Source organism: Sturnus vulgaris, chromosome 3 (genome assembly GCF_052056855.1).
Source record: "Sturnus vulgaris isolate bStuVul1 chromosome 3, bStuVul1.hap1, whole genome shotgun sequence".
In the NCBI taxonomy this organism is placed as follows: Eukaryota; Metazoa; Chordata; class Aves; order Passeriformes; family Sturnidae; genus Sturnus; species Sturnus vulgaris.
In genome coordinates this window covers 44406890-44427752 of record NC_142245.1, presented here as the reverse complement: position 1 = coordinate 44427752, position 20863 = coordinate 44406890, and the positions used below count along the sequence as shown (strand labels likewise).

At 38.2% G+C, this 20863-nt stretch overlaps 1 protein-coding gene across 4 annotated transcripts in view; it reads right to left on the bottom strand.

The window, feature by feature from the left end:
* Window positions 1–20863, bottom strand: part of DISC1 (DISC1 scaffold protein) — a 186827-nt gene that overhangs the window by 109245 nt on the left and 56719 nt on the right. For all 4 annotated transcript variants that reach the window (XR_015802333.1, XM_088161499.1, XM_088161500.1 and 1 more), the window contains exons 5-7: window positions 19293–19422; window positions 14779–15014; window positions 1353–1407 (exon numbers count right to left, since the gene is read on the bottom strand). Coding sequence is in view for 3 of the 4 variants with exons in the window: in XM_088161499.1 (XP_088017625.1) it covers window positions 1353–1407; window positions 14779–15014; window positions 19293–19422 (421 nt within the window). In the remaining variant the exon portion in view is untranslated. The remainder of the gene's footprint in view (window positions 1–1352; window positions 1408–14778; window positions 15015–19292; window positions 19423–20863) is intronic.

Below are 20863 nucleotides of genomic sequence, written 5' to 3'. Positions count from 1 at the left end.
GGAGGAGTCTCATTACATGCTTCCTATTTATCTTCTATAACAAATAAAAGCCATCACATTGGAATGGAATAAAATTAAAATAGTATTTTATCTATTGAAAACTGAAAGAAAACATCAAGCTGTCAAATGCTACCTCATAGACTTCTCTATTGTTACACAATGCTTCAGCTGTTATTGAAAGTCTCTAGATACTCATGAGACATTTTCTGGGGGAAAGAAACCCCATACCTTAAGTTTTAGCTTGCAAATAGTTTGAAACAACACTTGAAACATCACTTTGAGCTATTGAATGTCTCATTCATCTTAGTAGATGAGCTGTAGGTCAGTTACAATAATTTCCTTGATACTTTATTCATAGTTATTTTAAAAAATATAGAGGGAATCATTGTTATAGTGTATATTAATTTTCCCAAGATGAGGATATAAGCAAGAAATAGAGAAAATGAGCTCAAAATAAAGTGGAAGAGAAGTAAAGAGAGTAATGTGCTGCATTCTTCAAACCATCTTTTTAACAGTGCACTGGGAAAGTGCTGCTTAAAAGGATTTCGAAAAACAGATTATGAAGGATAAATTTTTTACTGATTTAGGTGAGTGCTATTAGAGAAAACATGAAAAATAAGTTTATTTCAGAGTATAAATTCAGTATTAATCAAAACCCAGAAATATTTTTCACTTCCTGTTTCATATAGATCTACATGATTTGGCTAGAGTAAATGGATCTTTTTTTTTTTCCTAGAGCATCCATGGAGCAATTAGGCCATTCTGAAATAAAACTTCAGTGTTCTACTTCTTGAAAGGAGCCCATGAAATAAGAAAGATAAAGGAAAAATATTAACATTTCTAGTTAGAAACTAATTATGCTAAACATGCTATATCATTTTCTTTTTATTTTTAAAGGGTATGAAAATTAGATTGTTACCTAGATTATTAGTGAAATGGTGGGGGGAAAAGGTACTTCATTTATGCTCTTCCCCTCACACCAACAAAACCAGTTAGAGAGGAAAGTAAAGAGATTCTGTATTAAGAGCTAAAACATTCCGCTATGACCACGATTTCATGAAGTTGAGGAGTCTGTTCCTGAATAGAGACTTGAGCAAGGGGACTGATCACTAGTAAAAGAGCTGAGAAAGAAGAGATTACTCCATCTGCTTCCTGAAGTATTATAATCCTTGTGGCCTGTTCAAACAAAAAGTTGGGGAGTGCTTTTCAGTGTGTGCTTAGAAATATTTATGTGCAAAATCTTCTCAGAGAAATACCACAAAACCAACTTCCTAAAACAAAGTTAATATATTTAGATGCGTGCTATGATCCGTGTCTGTAAATATTCTGAAGAACTGAAAACATGTACTTACCTTGGCAGTAGTTTCTTTAATGGATGTGCTGAACAATTGTTCTTTTTCCTGAAGGCTAGAAGGAATTAAAATAAAATAAATAAATTAAATAAATTAACCTTTGCACAACATGGCCTGCTAAAAAAATACACATTTTCATATGGAAATAAAGTGTTAAGCTGACTCATGCAAACTCAACAGAGTCAATATCAAGACAAAAACTATGCTTAGTTTCAGGGTTGCTAGTGACTAACCAACATCTTTAATAAGCCTTAACCTTTACAGTTCTTTATTAACGAGTATATAGATTTCACTTACCATTTGAAACACAATTATAATTATTTGTGTAATCATAATGCCTAAAGCAAACTTAGAAGTTCCCAGCAATGTCCAGGACTGGTGCTTTGCTAGACTATCATCCAAAAAACTTAATACAAAAGCATTTCTCACACAAAGAACTGGCAGTTTACTATCCTCTCAGTTTTCAACTCTACCAGACAAAGTTCAACTACAGTCACTTGTTCTCACAATAATTTTATGTGAAATACCAGTACTCAGTCTCTTTAGATCCAAAAAACCATACCAAATTGATGGAAGAGTGGGCTCAAATTGAGGCATCACCCATACTTATATGACCAAAATGCAAGGTTTTTTCCATATAGCAGGTTTCCTACTTTTATATTACCAAATCTAAAGTAAACCTGTACCTTTGGTTCTTGTAAATAAATCCACCATTTGCATTTTTAACATAAAGTTCAAAAATCCAAGTCCAATCAAACATCGAGAGTTAGGAGAGAGGTTATTTTTGCAACTTTAATATTCCCTTCTCTCTGACATGGGAGGTGTACACTTTTTATATAGTGTTCAATTACTTTGTCACACGCTATTTTCTTTTCTGTCAAACACCTCAGTTCTGTGTACGTGACAGTCAGCGCTCCCCATTGGCAGCATCTCAATTTTTCCTCACACTTGTGTTATAAAAACTCTACTTCTTTCATGACCTATGTTACTACTTTTCCCAAATAAGATATTTCTGAGCTTTTCTCTAGTGTTCAGCACTGAAATATCCAAACATATCAGAGACATCACTGGATTTATTTCAGTGATACTCTTGTATGGCAAGGCAGCATCATATTCATTTTAGGGGTGGAAGAAACAAAAGCCTCTGTTACTCAGAAAGCACACGATGACTGAGCAACTGCTTTGACATGCACGCAGCTCCTGCCACCTATTCATTTTTCTTTTCTATGGATTTCGGTTTTCTTTTGAGAACCTGCCCTTATTTTCCAAGCACAGCACATACTGAGCCCTATTTCAAGAGTCAGCATTTTCATGAGCATGAATCCCAAAAAGCATGTGAAGTTGGAGTTGCACTCAGCTACTGATCACCGACAGAAAGGCTGGTTGGACCATCTTGCCCAACTGCACATGGGAGTGAAATAGCCTCAGAGACAGAATTCAGAATACCATTTAATCACATTAATGAGGCACCTATTTGCATTGCTGTCCACAATACCCTGCTCCAAGGAGCACACAGCTTTCCTATCTACAGCCCAGCAAGGCCTGTCACCTCATTACCACCCCAGTGCCTGGGCAATGAAACAAACAGAATTGCAGCTGCCTACCTATGTAAAAGTGTTTAATGACATTTCTCACAGAGTCTCAAATTTCTCCCTTTTCTACAGCAATACATGTGCAAAACACAAAGTATTGCTGGTGTAATGATGCCATTATCAGCTCCCTGCTTGCCTCTGGGCATGCCAGAGGCAATGAACTATTTAGCCATTTCTTTTCTTGTGCTTTGGAGCTCTCAATGACTTTCAGCATCTCCCACAATTGGCATCTGAGCTGGTCAGGTTATGTAAAAAAAAAAAAAGACAGGCTTTGTGTACAGATGTCAAGGGGCAGCAGCAAGGCTGCAGTGTGTAATTGAATGAATACTGGGTGACTGACCCAATTGTACTGAAAGTGCCTTATAAAATTCAACTCTAAAGACCCAGGCCATAATAAAATGTAAAGTGCAGTTATAGCCAGAAGAACAGTATATAGATGGCAACTCTAACAAATATCTTCCGTGAGCTCTTAATCTAATCTGTTTACTTGCCTCGCACAAAGCCCACCCCCCAACAGGTTCATACATTTCACTGCTCTGCAGAACTCACACAGCTAACAGGGAGAGAGATAATTTTTTAACCTTTTATGAGACAATGCATTCAAAACAGCACTGCAAACTAGGACCAAGTTGTCATATCTTCATTGCTAACAAGGATGCACAAGCCCATGCAGACTTTCAGGACCAGGTGCTGAATGGGAAAAAAACCAGTCTCTCTATACCCAGATTTCTTTTTTAGGAGTCTCTAACAAGTCACTGAAAAATAAATAAAGAATCAAATGCTGCCACTTAAAACTGTAGTTCTGTTGTCACTGAAGATAATTTTGTGGAACTATAGTTTTAATGAAATTTTATATTAATCTGACCTATATCAATAAAGGATACCATTAGTTAGTAATTAATTTGATCCAAGCTAGTGACAGCTGGCTTAACCAGAGAGTCAAATCTAATGATCTTTTTGTTACAGATACAGCATTCACACAGACTCTTACAAGTGTATTTGCTTCATTTATGGTACAAATTTCACAGCAGTATTCTGTTTCAAATCCCTGTTAGCCTTCAGAGTGATACCAGAGGAATCCCCTACCCCTTGCAGAGATTAGCCCATCGTACAATGCACACAATCAAAACCATGTACAAACCAGGCATCGTTACCAACTACTAACTGCTTTAAACTACATTTATTCCCACGTTGTTTTCTTCTACCACAAAACACTGTCACAGAGAAGCCCCTCACAAGCTTTCCAATTAACTGACAAGGTAATGACCCACAAGAGTAACCAGGCAGTCAATACTGCTTCACTCTACCATCAAAGAGCTTTAACTGCCATGATCTGTTACATGTGTCTTGAACCAGAAACAGTATTTTCTTTTACAACCACCCTGGAGCATCATATTTCATTTTAAGAGGGGTATTCTGTCTGCTTAAAAGCTGCTTTAGGTATTACTACAAGGGTAAATGGCTTCAGAAGGAGCTCCTTGGAAAAACACTAAATTCTTGCCTGGGAAGGCATCCATAGTTTTGACTCGTTGCTATTCTTCTCTGACAGAATAGCTAATCAAGAATTTGACAGCTTCTCCTCACAAGCAATCTATTATGAGGACCATTTAGTTTATATTGAATTTGAGAAGTAAGTTCTAACTCCATCACAGAGAAAGCAAAGCTCTTGACTCAGCTGATGAAAGGACTAGAGTAAGACAATTTCAATTAACACAAATTTAACTGACTAAATATGAAGGAAATAAAGGTTTTTAACACTTGTACAACCCACAATAATTATACCTGATGAGCAGTATCTTCATTCATGCAGGTGGCCACACAGGCCTTTCATTTTAACGACATGCCATGACTTACAGATATTGGGATCCATTAGGAGGAAAGAAGAACAGGAATGTACATGTGCTACATCCCAGAGTATCACTGCATAGGCTAGACTAGAACAGGAAAGCAGGAGCTGAGGAATTATGTAATTTCTGGATGACACATGAAGCAATACTTTGGCAAAACATGGACTTCGGCTGGAGAGCTGCAGGAGGGTGTGGGAATGCTGCATGTTCAGGAACTGAAGTTGATCGGGCATGTAACCTCCGACGACAGGAAAAATTTTAAGATCCAGACACTTCAGGTAGTACCCTTTAAGTATCTCATTTTACTGATATTAAAGAATAGCTACTAAGTACATTTAATTGTAATAACACAGTTGGAACCTGCTGAGATGATATTCATGTTGGGAATGGTGTGCAGGCAAAATAAAGGAAGACAATTCAATGCAACAGAGGACAGAGGGAAGAATAAGAATTGAGTGGTTTGGTTCCCATATCCCTCACTCTTTCACAGCTTCCCACATAACCACAGAGGACATTAATATATACATATATATATAAAAAAAAATATATATACACACATATATATATGTATATATTTGTCACAATATAACAGATAATGTTTAAAATGCCTTGTAAAGAATCTTCTGAGAAGCTTTAACTTGCATTCAGGAATTAGATACCGTAGAAGTGGTTTTGTTCAAAGGAAGGCTAACTAGCACAATACTGGGAAGAACGGCTTTCTCCTAAAGGAAAGCATGTTTCTGAATGTCTTTCCTTCCACTATGCTAGTATACTTCCCTTTGCATACCAAGCTATTATGTATTTATGTTTTGCTTCCTAAGAAAAAATTCAAAGAATGCAAATGGGCAAAAGGCAATTCATGCTCCTCTCCACATCCGATATATATAAAAATATACACACTGCTTAAACAGAAACAGTTCCTGTATTAATAATAAAAATTTTATACAGCAACAAAAAGTGTAGCCAGAATTGAGCTTCTGTATCCACACAACAGAACATACACACACAGGGTACCAGTATAAAACAAATAAATCCTGTACTAAAAATTTTTATTTTTCATAGAGAAACTAAGCTACCATCTCTGATCCCCGCCTGAAGACTAAAAGACAAGTAAAAAGTCCTTCAGCAGCAAAAATTCTCCTTTACATTACTGTCATCTAAAAAATTATTATAAATCTTGTCATTACACTCCCAATCTCCACATCACAATACAGTGCTTAAGCAGAAAGCACTTTAATGTCTTTAAACTAAGCGCAAGTCAGAACAATTTTAAATTACCCATATTTCAATGTCTAATTCAAGAACAACAGCCTAGAAGCCCGCTCAGATTGTATGCGGAAAGCATGATGGGCTGAACCCTCAATTCATATGAGTATGTATTCCTTCCTAGATAAAAGTCAGCAAATTTAAACAGTTTACAGTTTGAATTTGGCCCAGAGTAATGAGACTGCCTGCAAAGAATAACCTCATTCTCATGATCACAGCCTGCAGAGAGCATGGCTTTTACAGCTTTATGTCTTCTAACATGATTCTTCCTCCAATTCTGAAGTCACAAGAAGTTATACTCTCTTAGAAGATGAAAATACACAAACGAAGCCCTACATCTGAAATCTTGCTTTTAGCAACAAACAGAAGCTGACCTTCAAAAAAAGCTTTTGTCCAGTCCCTTGCAAAAAAAAAAAGAAAAAAACAAAACTCAGAAGTGCTTCTTAGGGAACATTTGGTATAAATGTCTGCTACAGATCAAGGCAAAAATCCACCAAAAATCTTCAGTGTATGGACTTGACTGTGCCTTTAGGAAAGAAATCCACAATATAAAATCAAATCAATCAATAACTTCCTTGTATTTTTATAGTTCCCTCAACAGCTATATCTCAAAGTTTTGAAAACAAATCATAAAAAAAGAGCTTTGAGAAAAACTGTATCTAACAAGAGGCATCTTTAAGCTAGACATGTAACTAGGACTAAAGAAAAAAGCAATGACAAAACATAGTTCTTACCAAAGTTTTCTTGAGGAAAACCAACAGATCATTATTTACAGATACCATGGGCAGACTTTTATCAGGACAAGATCTACAGGGCATTGCTGTACTGTGTACCCCTACACTTATGCTCAATTAAGGACATTCAGGGCTAGAATGCATTAAATATACAAAGGTAAACCACCACTTTTGGTTTTCTTTTGAAGCTCTCTACCACAAAGTTTGATTCTATCTGATCAAGAAAAATATGAGATAACAAGATTTTCATTCTATGTGATTGTTTCATAAGCCTGTCTGGGCTACACATCTGAGTATCACCATACCAAGAAAGCAATTTTTCAGCCAAGCATGTAAGTTTCTTTGCACCTTTGTGCAATGATCCATGAGACTTAAAACAATGATATTTTAACAGTAGCATATCTTTGTAATGCAAAGTAAAATCACCCTTTAAACCTAAGTCAGGGTTTTCAAAATAAACTGATTTTTTCTTTGATAATGCAGCTCACAGAAAACTTGCATATGATGAGAGAGCTAGTTAAAAAGTTATAAAAATACAAAATTTCTGATTAGCTGATGTGGTGAAAATCCAATTTCTTTATCTCAACCTGAGAGTACTTTTGAGTAAAGGACTTGGACATTAAATACAAGGAAAGAAAAGTTGTGTTTAACTCATAACGAAACTGAAATTTCTGGCAGCTGCAAGGACTAGTCACATGAATTAGAAGTAAAATGCAGTGTCTCACCTTGGAAAACTTCCAACCTAAAAAAGTAATCTGATCTGAGACAACAACTATCAAGAGATGTACTTTAAGGCACAGCAGCATCACACCTTCTGCACATTTCAATCTACAAAGTTCTCAGAGGAATATGAATGAGAACCTGAAATTATGCACCTACCTCTGAGCAATCAGAGAGCTGTTTTATCTCCAGCAATTTGCTCTTCTTCAAGCTATCATTGGCAGAGCACTATTTCTTCACTGCTGCTTTACATCAAGGATTGCTTCAGTACATGTGCTTCCCCACTCAGAATTTTTCAAGAGTCAGAACTGGAAATGCACTCTGCCAGTATTTCTATAACCTCAGCTTACCAATAGGGTTTCTCACTGACTCATGGGTTGCCCAGAGACTGTACTTGCCTTTGTTGACTCTCAAAGACTTACACCTATAGAAAGTGTACTTTCAAAACTCATCATCATGCCCAGCTCTTGCATACATAAAAACTAAACTGAGTCTACTCTTATTTGCTGAGTGCTGCCAGACACTAGTTCCAGTTTAGGAAACTTGAAGAAAAATCAGGGCATTGGATGACATTTCACAATTTTTTATAAGAATTACTAATAAAATTGGGTTTTTTTTAATGCCAGCAATACAAGGACAGAGGCAGAATCTCAGTATGGCTTTTACATAAAATCACTCCAACAGAAACAATCAGTTCACAGACAACTGAAGATGCTGCTGGCATCTTTAATCATCACAACAAGCTCAATTTTCATTGCCATGTATTAAGAAATCTTCTGGTGCTATAAATCACCATTCAGACAGCCAAACCAGCTGGCTGTTTCAACCAACCAAACCATTCATACGGTGCTGGATTTCCCACCACTCTTCTGCCAGCTGATGCTGCAGGGAAGTTTAAGCTGTTGTTGCTTCAGCTGCTATCAGGAACAGGAGCATCAGTCTGAGAATAAAAGGGACAATCAAGCTATCTGCAGGAGCAGTTCAGCACATCCTAACCAATACTTTCCGCAGATTTTCTGACGTATCAATAGATCCCAATTCTTCTGCTACATCTGTCTGGAGTGCACAAAAACTAGAGCATGCACACAGCAGCTGCAATTATTCTCCTAAGAATAACACCCATTTTACTTCACTGACTGAAAGGGTCCATCCGTGGATATTGTTGCTAACTGTTTCTCTTCATTATATACAAACTAATTCAGTATCACACATTGATAGAGACAGCTGGTCATTTTTCCCTAAAGAGAAGTAAATCTCATTGTGCACATACCCAGAGGAATCAGCACATACATGGCCTGGGCTTTATAGGCTGCTACGTCCCATTGGATGCTGTTCAAGCAAGCAGGGGGAACCAGATGTTCAGCAGTGAAAACCAGATTCCTCATTACACCATACACGTGGGTACTCAAGCAAGCGTCACTTATCCCTCTGCTGCGACTTTTTCCTTCTATAACACTGCTTAGAAGGACAAGAAACTGCCTTTAAGATTGCTCCAAAATAATTCAGGCTGCCAGCAATGGTTCTGTCCTCCAAGTTGGAAGACTGACTCTTTCCTTTCCCTGTTCTGTTTTTAATTCCCCCCTGCTATTCCAAAGGAAGGCCAGTGCCTACACACTGTGGCCTTGCACATCAGAACCACAAAAATATGAGGCCTTGGTCAACACTGGTGTGCAGTGCACATTAATCCCATCAAGACATGTGGGGCCAGAACCTTCTTCTATTGCTGATGTGACAGCAAGATCACACGATTTGACTTTGGTGGAAGCTGAGGTGAGCCTGACTAGAAATGAGTGGAAGAAACACCCTATTGTGACTGGCCCAGAGTTCCCGTGCATTCCCATGCATACCCAAAGTGGGTATTTTAAAGACCCAAAGGGACTCAGGTGGGCGTTTGGAATAGCTGCTGTGGCAGCAGAGGGCATTAAGCAGTTGAACTCCCTGCCTGGGCTATCAGAAAACCCATCTGCAGTGGGACTCCTCAGAGTGAAAGAGCAACAGGTGCCAATTGCTACCTCAACAGTGCACCGCCGGCAGTACCGGACGAATCGAGATGCCATGATCCCCATCCACAAGATGATCCGTGAGCTGGAGAGCCAAGGGGTGGTCAGCAAAACCCACTCACCCTTCAACAGCCCCATCTGGCCTGTGCGTAAATCGGAAGGAGAATGGAGATTGACAGTGGACTATCGTGCACTGAATGAGGTGACTCCACCGCTGAGCGCTGCCGTGCCGGACATGCTGGAACTGCAGTACGAGCTGGAGTCCAAGGCAGCAAAGTGGTACGCCACTATTGACATCGCCAATGCATTCTTCTCCATTCCTCTGGCAGCAGAGTGCAGGCCTCAGTTTGCTTTCACATGGAGGGGTGTGCAGTACACCTGGAACCAACTGCCCCAGGGGTGGAAACACAGCCCCACCATCTGTCATGGATTGATCCAGGCTACACTGGAGAAGGGTGGAGCTCCAGAACATCTGCAGTACATTGATGACATCATTGTGTGGGGGGATACGGCAATGGAAGTATTTGAGAAAGGAGAGAAGATAATCCAGATTCTGCTGGAAGCTGGCTTCACCATCAAGAAAAGCAAAGTCAAAGGGCCTGCCTGAGAGATCGAGTTCCTGGGAGTAAAGTGGCAAGATGGACGGTGCCAGATCCCCACTGAGATCATCAAGAAGATCACTGCAATGTCTCCACCAACAAGCAAAAAGGAAACACAAGCTTTCTTAGGTGCCAAAGGCTTTTAGAGAATGCACATTCCTGAGTACAACCAGATTGTGAGCCCTTTCTACCTGGTCACCCACAAGAAGAACGATTTCCACTGGAGCCCTGAACAGCAGCAAGCTGTCTCTCCTAATGACAAAACATGACAGCCCATTCGAAATCCTACTTCCCTAAGTTAGTATGTGAAATTATGTTGAAGTCTTTTTTCCAACTTCTCAAGTAAACCAAATTCTCAAAAAAAAAAAAAAAAACACCACTTCTTTTGCCTTTATCAGGCTTTGCCTTCAACTGAAGATACTGAGTACTTTGAACATATTCCAATAAGATTTACACCCCCCTGAGTACTTGGATGTAATTTTGAATTGATCTTTCTCAAATGAACTCCAGGCACCACAAAAGCCTGGCATCACAAAAGTAAACTGGCTGCATAAATCTTCAAGTCCAGTTCCTTGCACCACTGGCCACTCTCTAATAACTAATACACAAAACAGAATTTCCTTATCTTCAGATGATCTCACAAACCCACCACGGAACAAACTGCTACTAATCAAAAATTGTTCCATGTGAAAAGGTGGAGCATTCAAATACTTTGAAAGGCATATAATTGAATTTCTTTCAACCAGCCATCAAGTGCCCAGACAATAGTCCAGATGGGACTGTGCAATTTCTTTTAAGAACGACATGCTGTAAGGACATATACATCTGCAGATATGGATAAAACAAATAAACTGCTAAATGAAACTAAGTACAAATTGAAGTATAACAGATTTCCCTAGTTTCTATTGAGAAATTGAAAGAAACAAATAAAGGAACTAACAGATACTGAAGTGAATAGGTCAAATAATTAATATGGTCTTATTTTATAATTGGAAAACTCAAGTCATGCTAGTTAAAAACATGTATTCCTGAAATGGCGTCCAGTAGTGAATATGAAAATTATGTATCTGGATACCTTTAGCAATCTCCAAAAGAAAGTGCTTCACACTGAAACACCCAGGCCCATTTTCCTCTGATTTCAGTGCATTGTCTTCAGTTAAAACACTGGCACGTGTCATAGTGCACACAACACCAGCTGCTCCCACCTTTTAAATGCATCTCCACACAGCCCCATACAAGTGAACTGAGCTTTTGCTCTGCAATTTCTCCATTTTAAAATAATGATTATACCCTTAGCTTACCAAGAACAATTAAGCTTGTCTGGATGAGCAAAATGACCACATTCTGCAGTTTCAACCTCAGTGAGAATTCCCTGTCAAAACAGAGTTCTCTGCCCATTAACCAGCAGGTTTTAACCATGTCTTCCAACAGCCCCCAAGTACGGTCCCAGGGTAATGTGCCTAACATTTCTTAATTCTTCAAACTCAAAGCATTCTTTAGGTACTGACAAAGGCTCTCTGTATTTAAAAAATTCACCATATACCAAAGATAAGACAAAACAAAGAACACTCCTGAAAAAATAACACTCGACAAGGAAAATAACCTTAGAATAACGCTCATCCCAGTGTTGTATCTGACTTGCTCTTATGTCCTCTCATGTTCCGAGAAGTTTGTTTCAATATATTAAATATTTTTTTATCTTTTAGTGAGCTGCAAACCACTAAATACAATTCATTACAGCACAGATTGTCTTAAGAGATGCTTCACACTAGCCCTGTCTGTGTTACCCCAGTGCTGAATGCAATTCATGTAGTCAACAAATAAATATGCAAAAGCACGTTATAGCAGTACTTTACTGAAAGCACAATGTTGCTAGAATAAATACAGAGTATCTTGCAGCCCAACAGTGAGGAAGTTGCAATTTACTGCCCATGGATATTGAACTTTCTATTGATAATAATCACTGATCTCTACTACATGTGCATGAGTAATAACTTCATTTCTCACACAGATAGCTCTAACTTTGGAAAACTTTTTTCCCCTCTGCAACTATTTATAAAATAAAATGCACATTTCCAGAAAAATCTCTTTCAGATCGATTATGCCAAGACTTAGGAATTTAAAACTAGTATGTTGAACTAGCATCAACCAAGTATTTAAACCTGCTACCTAATAAATAACACTTCTTCCAAAAGAAGTACACTTTTAGAATAAGCCAATGCAAGTTGCAACCAGGGAAATTCTGGCAATACAAAGGAGAAAGTTTACAGCAAGGGTGGTGAAATGCAGGACGGCTAGCAAGGCTGCAAAATCTCTATCTTTGAAGATATACAAAACTCAGGGAGGAGGGGCCCTAAGCAGCTTGATCTCACTTGGAAATTGTAGCCTTGCTTTGAGCAGAAGTTAAAACAAGTAATCTCCTAAATTATTGTTTAATTGTATGACAATCTAGGGGATGCTCATAGGCACATGGGAATTATACCCACACCAAATGTCTTACTATGTGCATGATGCTTTTTCACCTTACAGAAGGAGAACAGGACTGGATTCTGACATAAAATCTCCGTACCTGAGGTATGACAGACTGCACAGCTTGAAAAGGAAACCACCCATCAATTAAGCTCACTGTTAATCTGAATAAACTCTCACTGCTAAATAACTGCATTTATGTACCCTGTATTTATGTTAGCTGAGATGGAGTTAACTTTCCCCACAGCAGCCCCCACAGTGCTGTGCTTTGCACTGGTGCCTGGCAAGGTGTTGGTAACACACCAGTCTGCACTGGCACAGCATCTGCATCCTCTCTCCAACATTCCACCCTCCCACACCGGCAGTAGGCTGGGGTAGACAAAATCTTGGGAAGGGACATACCCAGGACATCTGACTCCCACTGACAAAAGGGACATTCCATACTATAGGATGTTTGGGATGTCTGCTGATACAAAAGCTAACAAAAGGAGGAGGAAGCAGAGGCATTCATTATTTCCAGGGTTTGTCTTCCAGAGCAACTACTGCATGTGCTGAAGCCCTGCTTCCTGGGAACTATCTGGACATCACCTGATGATGGAAAGAAGAGGATAAAACTTATGTTTGCATGCAGGCAACATTTCACTTTTGCTTTAGTAAATTGCCTTATCTCAACCTATGGAAGATTTTCCATCTTATTTTCTCTGCCCAGGCCAGCTGAGAAGAGGGAGTGATAGAGGGGCTTGGTGAGCACCTGGTGTGCAGCCAAGGTCAACCCACCAGAGTCCCAACAGCAGAACTCCTCCTATGGGAATGAGAGTAGAAGCATCTGACCACTGGTGACAAGGAAGTCAGCCAACAAAAAAAAAAACCACAGAAGTTTCATTTATTGCAGCTTTTAAAAATGAACAGAAAGGAAAGAAATTATTTTAAAATCTTCATTTCAGTTATGAATTCACTTCGAATAATGAATGCCTGTTTTCCTCTCAAGTGATTGTGCTCTGCATGGTGCTAGTAAGCAAACAACTCAGAGAAAATTCCTCCTGAACCCAGACTATTTGACTCACTTTTAAATAATTTCCCAATGAGGTACGTGCAACCCGAATATTACAGCAGCAATGAGAGAAAAAAATAATCTGAATATTCTTTCATAAGCAAATCCAAAACTAAGAAAACTCAAATCAGTTTCTCAGACAGACTACTTAAGATCTTTTACTCCTCAATCTCAGAAACACAGGTATAAGATATTATTAAAACAAGCTAAACTTAATGAAATAAACTATTTCCCACACCCTAATTTCAAATTTTAAACACATGTCAAAAGAGAAGAATGTGTCCTCTATAAAATGTTCTGCTGACTTAAAAAATAATCTGTATAAATTAGCACACATGAGCAGCAATTTCTCATGAATGATAATAATACAACCAAACTAAATCCAATAAACGTGACGGGAGAAAAAAAATTGCAAGCAACATAGTTATTGCTTATCTGAAAGAAAAGTACGTTAGGATAAACAGCAATTTTATTTTCTCTTGGTGACACAGCAGCAGTACCACTTTCAAAGTCCCATCACCAATGTCCAGCACAGCTTCAGTACTTCAATTGCTTTTTTAAATAAAGATGAGGTCATTTCCAAAATACTGCCTAGAGTAGCTACTTTTCTATTGAAAGGATTCATCTACTGTTCATTTAACTGTGAGTGTCCCAAAATTATTCATGCTGCATCCTCTTCCCCACTGCCTTGAGTCCACTGTTTGAGTCTAGCACTGCTCATCACATTGGACTTTATTATAACTACAAGGTCACAGAAGCAAGAAGCATCTCTAATGTTAATTTGAATGGTGTTTAGTACACACTTTCAGGCTGTGAGAAATACGTTTTCATTACTGAATTATCAAACTGGGGAAAAAATTCCACCCGGTAACAAGAAATAGTGTAAGCTGATTATAGGAATTAACAGTTGATGGACACATATGCTTTCTGTAGGTGGATTTTCACCGTACAAGAACATTAAGTGCAAGACATTCAAATAACTACAAACTCTTCTGAGGAAGCACATCTATATTAGAACTCCAACATTTCTTCTTAGGAAGTTTCAAAGTGTCTAAATCCAGATAATTAGCTGCACAATGATGAAGAAAACAATTGACAGTCAATTCAGCAGAACATACAGGAAGATACAAGACTGTAAATTTACATACCTCTTTATGGCTCCTGGAAGATCTAAACTGAATGGAATTCGATAGGAGAATGCTAAAGTGTCATCCACAGCCTTGCTAATTTCCTGCAGCTCTCTTAAAGAAATGCAGCCAAGTAAAGCAGCCAGTTCACAGTCCTGTGACTGAATAAGCCTATCTTGTTCTTCAATTTCTCTTCTCAGCTGTTGATCTTTTCCTTCTAATACGGACAGCCTTGTTCGGAGATCTTCAATCTCTTTCTGCATAGAACAAAAACCAAAGTTTACTATGAACCCTATAAAAGAAACCCATTTTCCCCTAAGGAAAAAAAAAAACAGTACAAGCATCAGAAGTAGCATGAAATAAATTTGTCCAGTTTAGCAAACATTAAATGAGACATCCTCCTGCTTACACACAAAATTCTTATGTCAGTTGTATTCAGAAACTTTAGTGCTTCTAGCAGTCTGAAACTCACCACCTCCATTTCAACACCACATTTCAAGTTCCTTTTCCAACACCTACTGTCAGCACTCTTTCACTTTTAAAATACATAGGTATTTCCCAAGTTCACAAGTTAAAACTTCCACCAAAAAAAAACAAATGCCAGATCACCCATGGCAACAGAATCTTTTTCTACAGACCAGCAGCTAAACTGATAAAAAAAAAAAATCTATCATGCAGAATATCGAATGCAATGGTTTGTCTAATGGTTCCAATCCAACATGAAAGCACAGGATGCAAGCAGAGAATCACCAAGTATCTACCCAGCCCTTTTGACAATTTACATTTCATTTTAACTAAAAGTAAAAAACCCTCCCTTTGACTTAAAATGCACAGAACTGCAAGCTCAGCTGCACTCACTTTTCCAGAAGTTCAAGTTTTGTGCATTACTATATTGATGTTTCTTGCAAGAGCAGAATACAGTTCTAGAATTCTACATAGAACTGTAGAATCATTAATGCTGGAAAAGAGCTCCAAGATCATTGTGTCCAACTTTTGGCCGAACAGCACCTTGTCAATTAAACTACAGCACTAAGTGGTATGTTAAGTAATGTCTTGACCATTTCCAGGAATGGTGACTCCACCACCTCCCTGGGCAGCCTGCTCCAAAGCCTGACCACCCTTTCAGTGAAGAAATTCTTCCTCATGTCCAATCTTAGCCTCTCCTGGTACAGCTTGAGGCTATTTCCTCTTGTCCTGTCACTTGTTACCTGGGAGAAGAGGCCAACCTGGTTACAACATCCTTTCAGGTAGAGAGTGATAAGGTCCCCCCTGAGCCTGTTTTCTCCAGGCTAAACACTCCCAGCTCCCTCAGCTGATCCTCACAGAACTTGTGCTCCAGACCCTTCACCAGCTTCACTGCCTTTCTCTGGACTTGCTCAAGCACGTCTATGTCCTTCCTGAAGTGAGGAGGCCAAAATTAAAAAAAAACTTCACGCATTTGTACATCATCCTTGCACAGGTTTTTCCTTGAAAACCCAACATACAGCTTGCATCCAAAGAACTGGCGCTTGTTGAAAGAATCTGGGCTGCTGAGGTTATCAAACTAGCTGAATGGCATACTGGAGTATTTGATCCTATTCATATGTTTCTTACTGTCTCTGTGAAGCTCTGCAAGCCATTTAAACTATTATCTCCACACATGGCCACAGACCATATGTTCATAATTTTCTATACAACCTGCAAGAGATCTCTGACATGCTATCTACAGGCTCTCAACAGAAATCAAAGTTCAATTTCAACCTCTGATCGCATTCAGTCCAACTAAAAATAAAAACGAAAAACAAAAAGCCAAAAACTCAAAACCAAATCTTTGATAAGTAAATAACTAGGCATTACAAAACTGACGTTAGAAACAACCATATGGCTTTTTATGGCAATTCACTTCTCCATTCTGCATCTGAGCAAATGGCAGTAACACCCAAAATGGTGTTAAGAGATAAAATTAAGTGGCTTTGAATCGCTAAGATGCCATGTTGATTAATACTGTAAAAGGACCCCACTCACAAATTAATAAATCCGTATTAAAAAGAAGGTTTGAGCGGCACACAGTAAAAGGGTTCTTGGGTCAAATACTGAGTAATGAAGATAAAACGGTATTCTGAATATCTGAACAGACACATCAGCTATGTATGAGGTAGGGATCTAGGGTAGAAAAAAGGGCATACTTCAATATTATAGACTCTTATAAAACATATTTACTACGCACAGATAATAGACTTCAGCATTTTTTTGCTCTTTTAGAACTTTACTTCACAACCTTAACATTATTTTCATGTTTTCAATGCAATTAACATGAAGTTTAGTTCACTAATTTTGTTAACAAACATACTTTCATACTATAACCAGCTTCTCAAGTATTACTTAGAACAAGAAATGATCCTTGCATATTCAAAGGTTCACTAGCTCCAAAATTTTAACTTACAATAGTCCTGCATCCTAGGTTTTAGATATAGCAAGAAGAGAATGTTGTGGTCCATGTTTCAAACCACAGGCATTTGTCAAGGACAGAAAGGTCAGCAGACCAAAAACATCAGTTTTGTTTCTTTCAGTCTCAAATTAAGCTTTTAGTGTGCACAAAGGACAATTCTGTCTCTGTGTTACTGGCTTGGGAATACTGCCAAAATCTTAATAGGCCCTACTTAATACAGAGACCTCCATATTCTGTGAAAACATAGTAATTGCAATCACTGCAATAAGCAACCTACATGGGAACAGAAAGGAAGATGAACAGGATCTGGTTTTACAATCACACTTTTAGTACTGAAATGTACAACATAAATAGATACCAGAAGCACACAGTCTTCATTCACAGAAAAAAAGCTGCTCTGCTCAGGAATAGTTCACAGGCATTCTTGGGAGCATGGAAATTTTAATCAGTAAAATGCATTCTCCTGCATTCTTTTCCAGAAATGCAAAGAAGCCTTTAGTGTGCTCTTGGTCAGCCTCAAGAAACATAAAAAGGGCCTAAAGTCTCAGCATGGAGCAGCAGATATTCATCTCACTAAACATAAGCTGGAGTTTTACTTTGCAGATTTGAGTTTAAACTGGGATTTCCAACACAACAGCTAATCAGTACTGAGTGTATACCTCCAGCTTCACTTATGGACTGATGGTTTCCATGAAGTAGAGATTGCAGTAGAAACATTAATACATAAATTATAGATACTGCCACAAGTTTTCAAATCCCTGAACACAAACACAAAACCAAAAGGAGAGAGGGCAGAAGAAAAAATAAAGAAAAGTGGAGCTGTGGAAAATTTAAAAAAATATTACTTCTGATCATGCAAGATTTTGGGCAGGAGCAATCTTTAGGAGTTCCTGGGTACAAACAATTACCACAAATCAGCCTTCCCCAGAAACTTGAATTTCTGGTAATTTTAATAAAATGCTAATAAATAGCATGCCTATATAATGGTGTGATTAATTTTTCCCTAGTATAACTACAGAAGAATAAAGATTCAGCTTAAACAAGGGTAAAAATTAGCTGTTGTGTAGTCTAAAGTACAGCAGTTTTCAGTTCAGTATCTTCAGGTGGTTCTTGAATGTCTAGATTTTAAAAATTTTCTACATACTGATAATGCTGAACTATACTATGTCTCCTCTTACTGGCTGATGAAATAACCTAAAAAAATATAAAGGTGATGAGTAGGATAAAAAAAAGACATTTCTTCACCTAAATACAATTTTATACATGAAATCTTTTTCTCTATTTCTTTGTGGGTTTTTTATATATATACATAAATTTACGTGTGTACAAACACAGATCACTATACTATTGGATACTCTAAAGGAATGAAAATATCACAAAAAAATATTATAAGACAAGACGACAGGAAAAAAAAAAGGAAAACTAGGTTTGCTAGCTCTCTAAGGTGCCACATCACTGAGTGTGATCACCAAGGTTTAAAAAGCACATAACTAGACAGTACATAGAGATTTCTGAAGGATGGTGAAAAGAAAAAGCTAAATTTCGCTTAAAAGGCTTGCAGACTTAAAATTGGACTCATGCCATCTTGAAACATTCCATTTGCCAAACTATCACGTTGTGACATCACGTGTCATTGTAAAGCTATTGTTAGACAATGCTGACTGCTCCGTGATGATTCCTTCATCCTTATGAAAAGCATCAATCATCTCTCAGGAACAAAAGCTGGTAAATCATGTATTTATAGTAAATTCTAACCAGAAATGGATGAAAACTAAGTTTTCAAATAAAAACTTCTGAAGATCGGTGTAACATTAAAATGTCAAATTATAACAAAGAGCATGCTTACAAAGATAATGAGGAAAGTTTAAGCATGCACACAAGCCACCAAGCCTTCCAGCTCTGCGTTTCTGTAATGAGATTAACAGAACTCCTGTGGCTGCCATCTCCAATCATCACTTAGATTATCGACTGGACTCCAGCCAAGGCTCTAATTACTACACAGAAGCAAAGTCGCTATTACAATAAATTTATTTAATTCTGTGTGACAGCTTAGAAGGTTTTCCCCACGCAGCTCTGGCTCCCATACACAACTTTGCAGTCCTGTTACCTGTAACCGCTTCCTTTCTTGAAAAAGCTGATTTCGTTTTGTGGCCGAAACCTGCGTCCTCTCCTGGGAAGTTGATCTCAAAAGTCTGTGCTCTTTTTCATGACAAAGACCATTTTCTTCAGGTCTAACCCTTTAAAAAAGACATGACCAAAGGTAGAAATGAGTGGTTTTCACGAGTTTCAGTGTCTCAAGCATAATCAGAATGCTAAATGTTACCTTTAGAGTGATAACACTCCACCACCAGAATGATTACATTTCAAACAGATACAGTTAGAGAACAAGAGATGCTTTTTCCTTGGCATATCTTCCTTTATTATCTCAAACATTTACACTGTTTCTACAACACGATGAAGAAAGAAAATGGAAAGCTTGTATAGCTTCAGGCTTCCCCAGCTTTATCATGCTTCAGAAATTTATCCATCACTGCCTTGAAAGAGACAAAACTAAGGCATGTAGTTTCTATCAATACAGAGAAAAAATCTCTTAGACAGAAGTTTAGAAACTTGCCAAAGCCTTTTTTGCAGCTTCTGTCAGCTTTTGGAGACTACGTTAGAGATCATCTGGAGTGTTTGCTCCACAATGCCAGATTTTACTTCTCTCTTGCAGTGAGTTCTTTCAAAATCACAATCAGTGGGTTTCCTCCCAGTCATCTGTAAAACCCTCAATTGTAAATCTTTGCATGACTGGACTCCAAGGTAATCAGCACATTATGTTAAGCATCAATTCCATAACCAGCCTCTCAAAATGCACCTGCAAGCAATGCAAATCCATTCTGCATTCCATGTTCCCTCCTAAGGGCATGTGCACTCGCAAAGGGCAATTGTTTCTGTGCCCATCTCTAGAAACAAGTGCATGCATCTCCACGTGAAGAGTACAGACTCATTTTAGCATCTTCTTTAAAAAATACTGTGTCTCAAATAAAGTGCTTTGAGGCATGATTGAGGCACTGTAATCTTGCAAAGCAAATACATCCATGCCACATATAAAACATGCATCATAAGTCTGGTTTAAGCATGATTAATCACGCAATTATGATCTCCATGCACAGGTGTGTAACAAGCATAAAACAAGAGGTTTGCATCCCTTCTGCAGGACCAGCAAAAGACACACATGCTTTACTCCCTCTCTGTGGGCTGCAGAATGTACTGAAAAAGCAAAATAAAGCCTCATCACCTAACAGAGGTATCATTAAGCTAGACAGGCATAATGACAGCGTAAAACTGCATTTCTGTATTAACAGCATGCACCAGAGACATCCCTATTATGAGGTGCTAGGCCATCACTGTGCCTTACAATCATTACAGGTTCCTGTGGCTCCAACCAACCACACTTCCCAGCAGCTCTGAAGCCACCTTCTTCAAGTTGGAGCTTCATCGTTCCTAGAGAGGTATGCAATAAATTTCCAAGTGGCTGATCAAAATTTAGAAAAAAATTCCATTATAAACATTAATAATGTTTATTTAGTTTATTTTCAGAACCTTCTTGGAAATTCCATGTGTATCTGTCTGCTTGGTACTGCTGAAAGATAAACAAGATCTCTCTGATTTCACTAACCCTGACTGATTGCACAA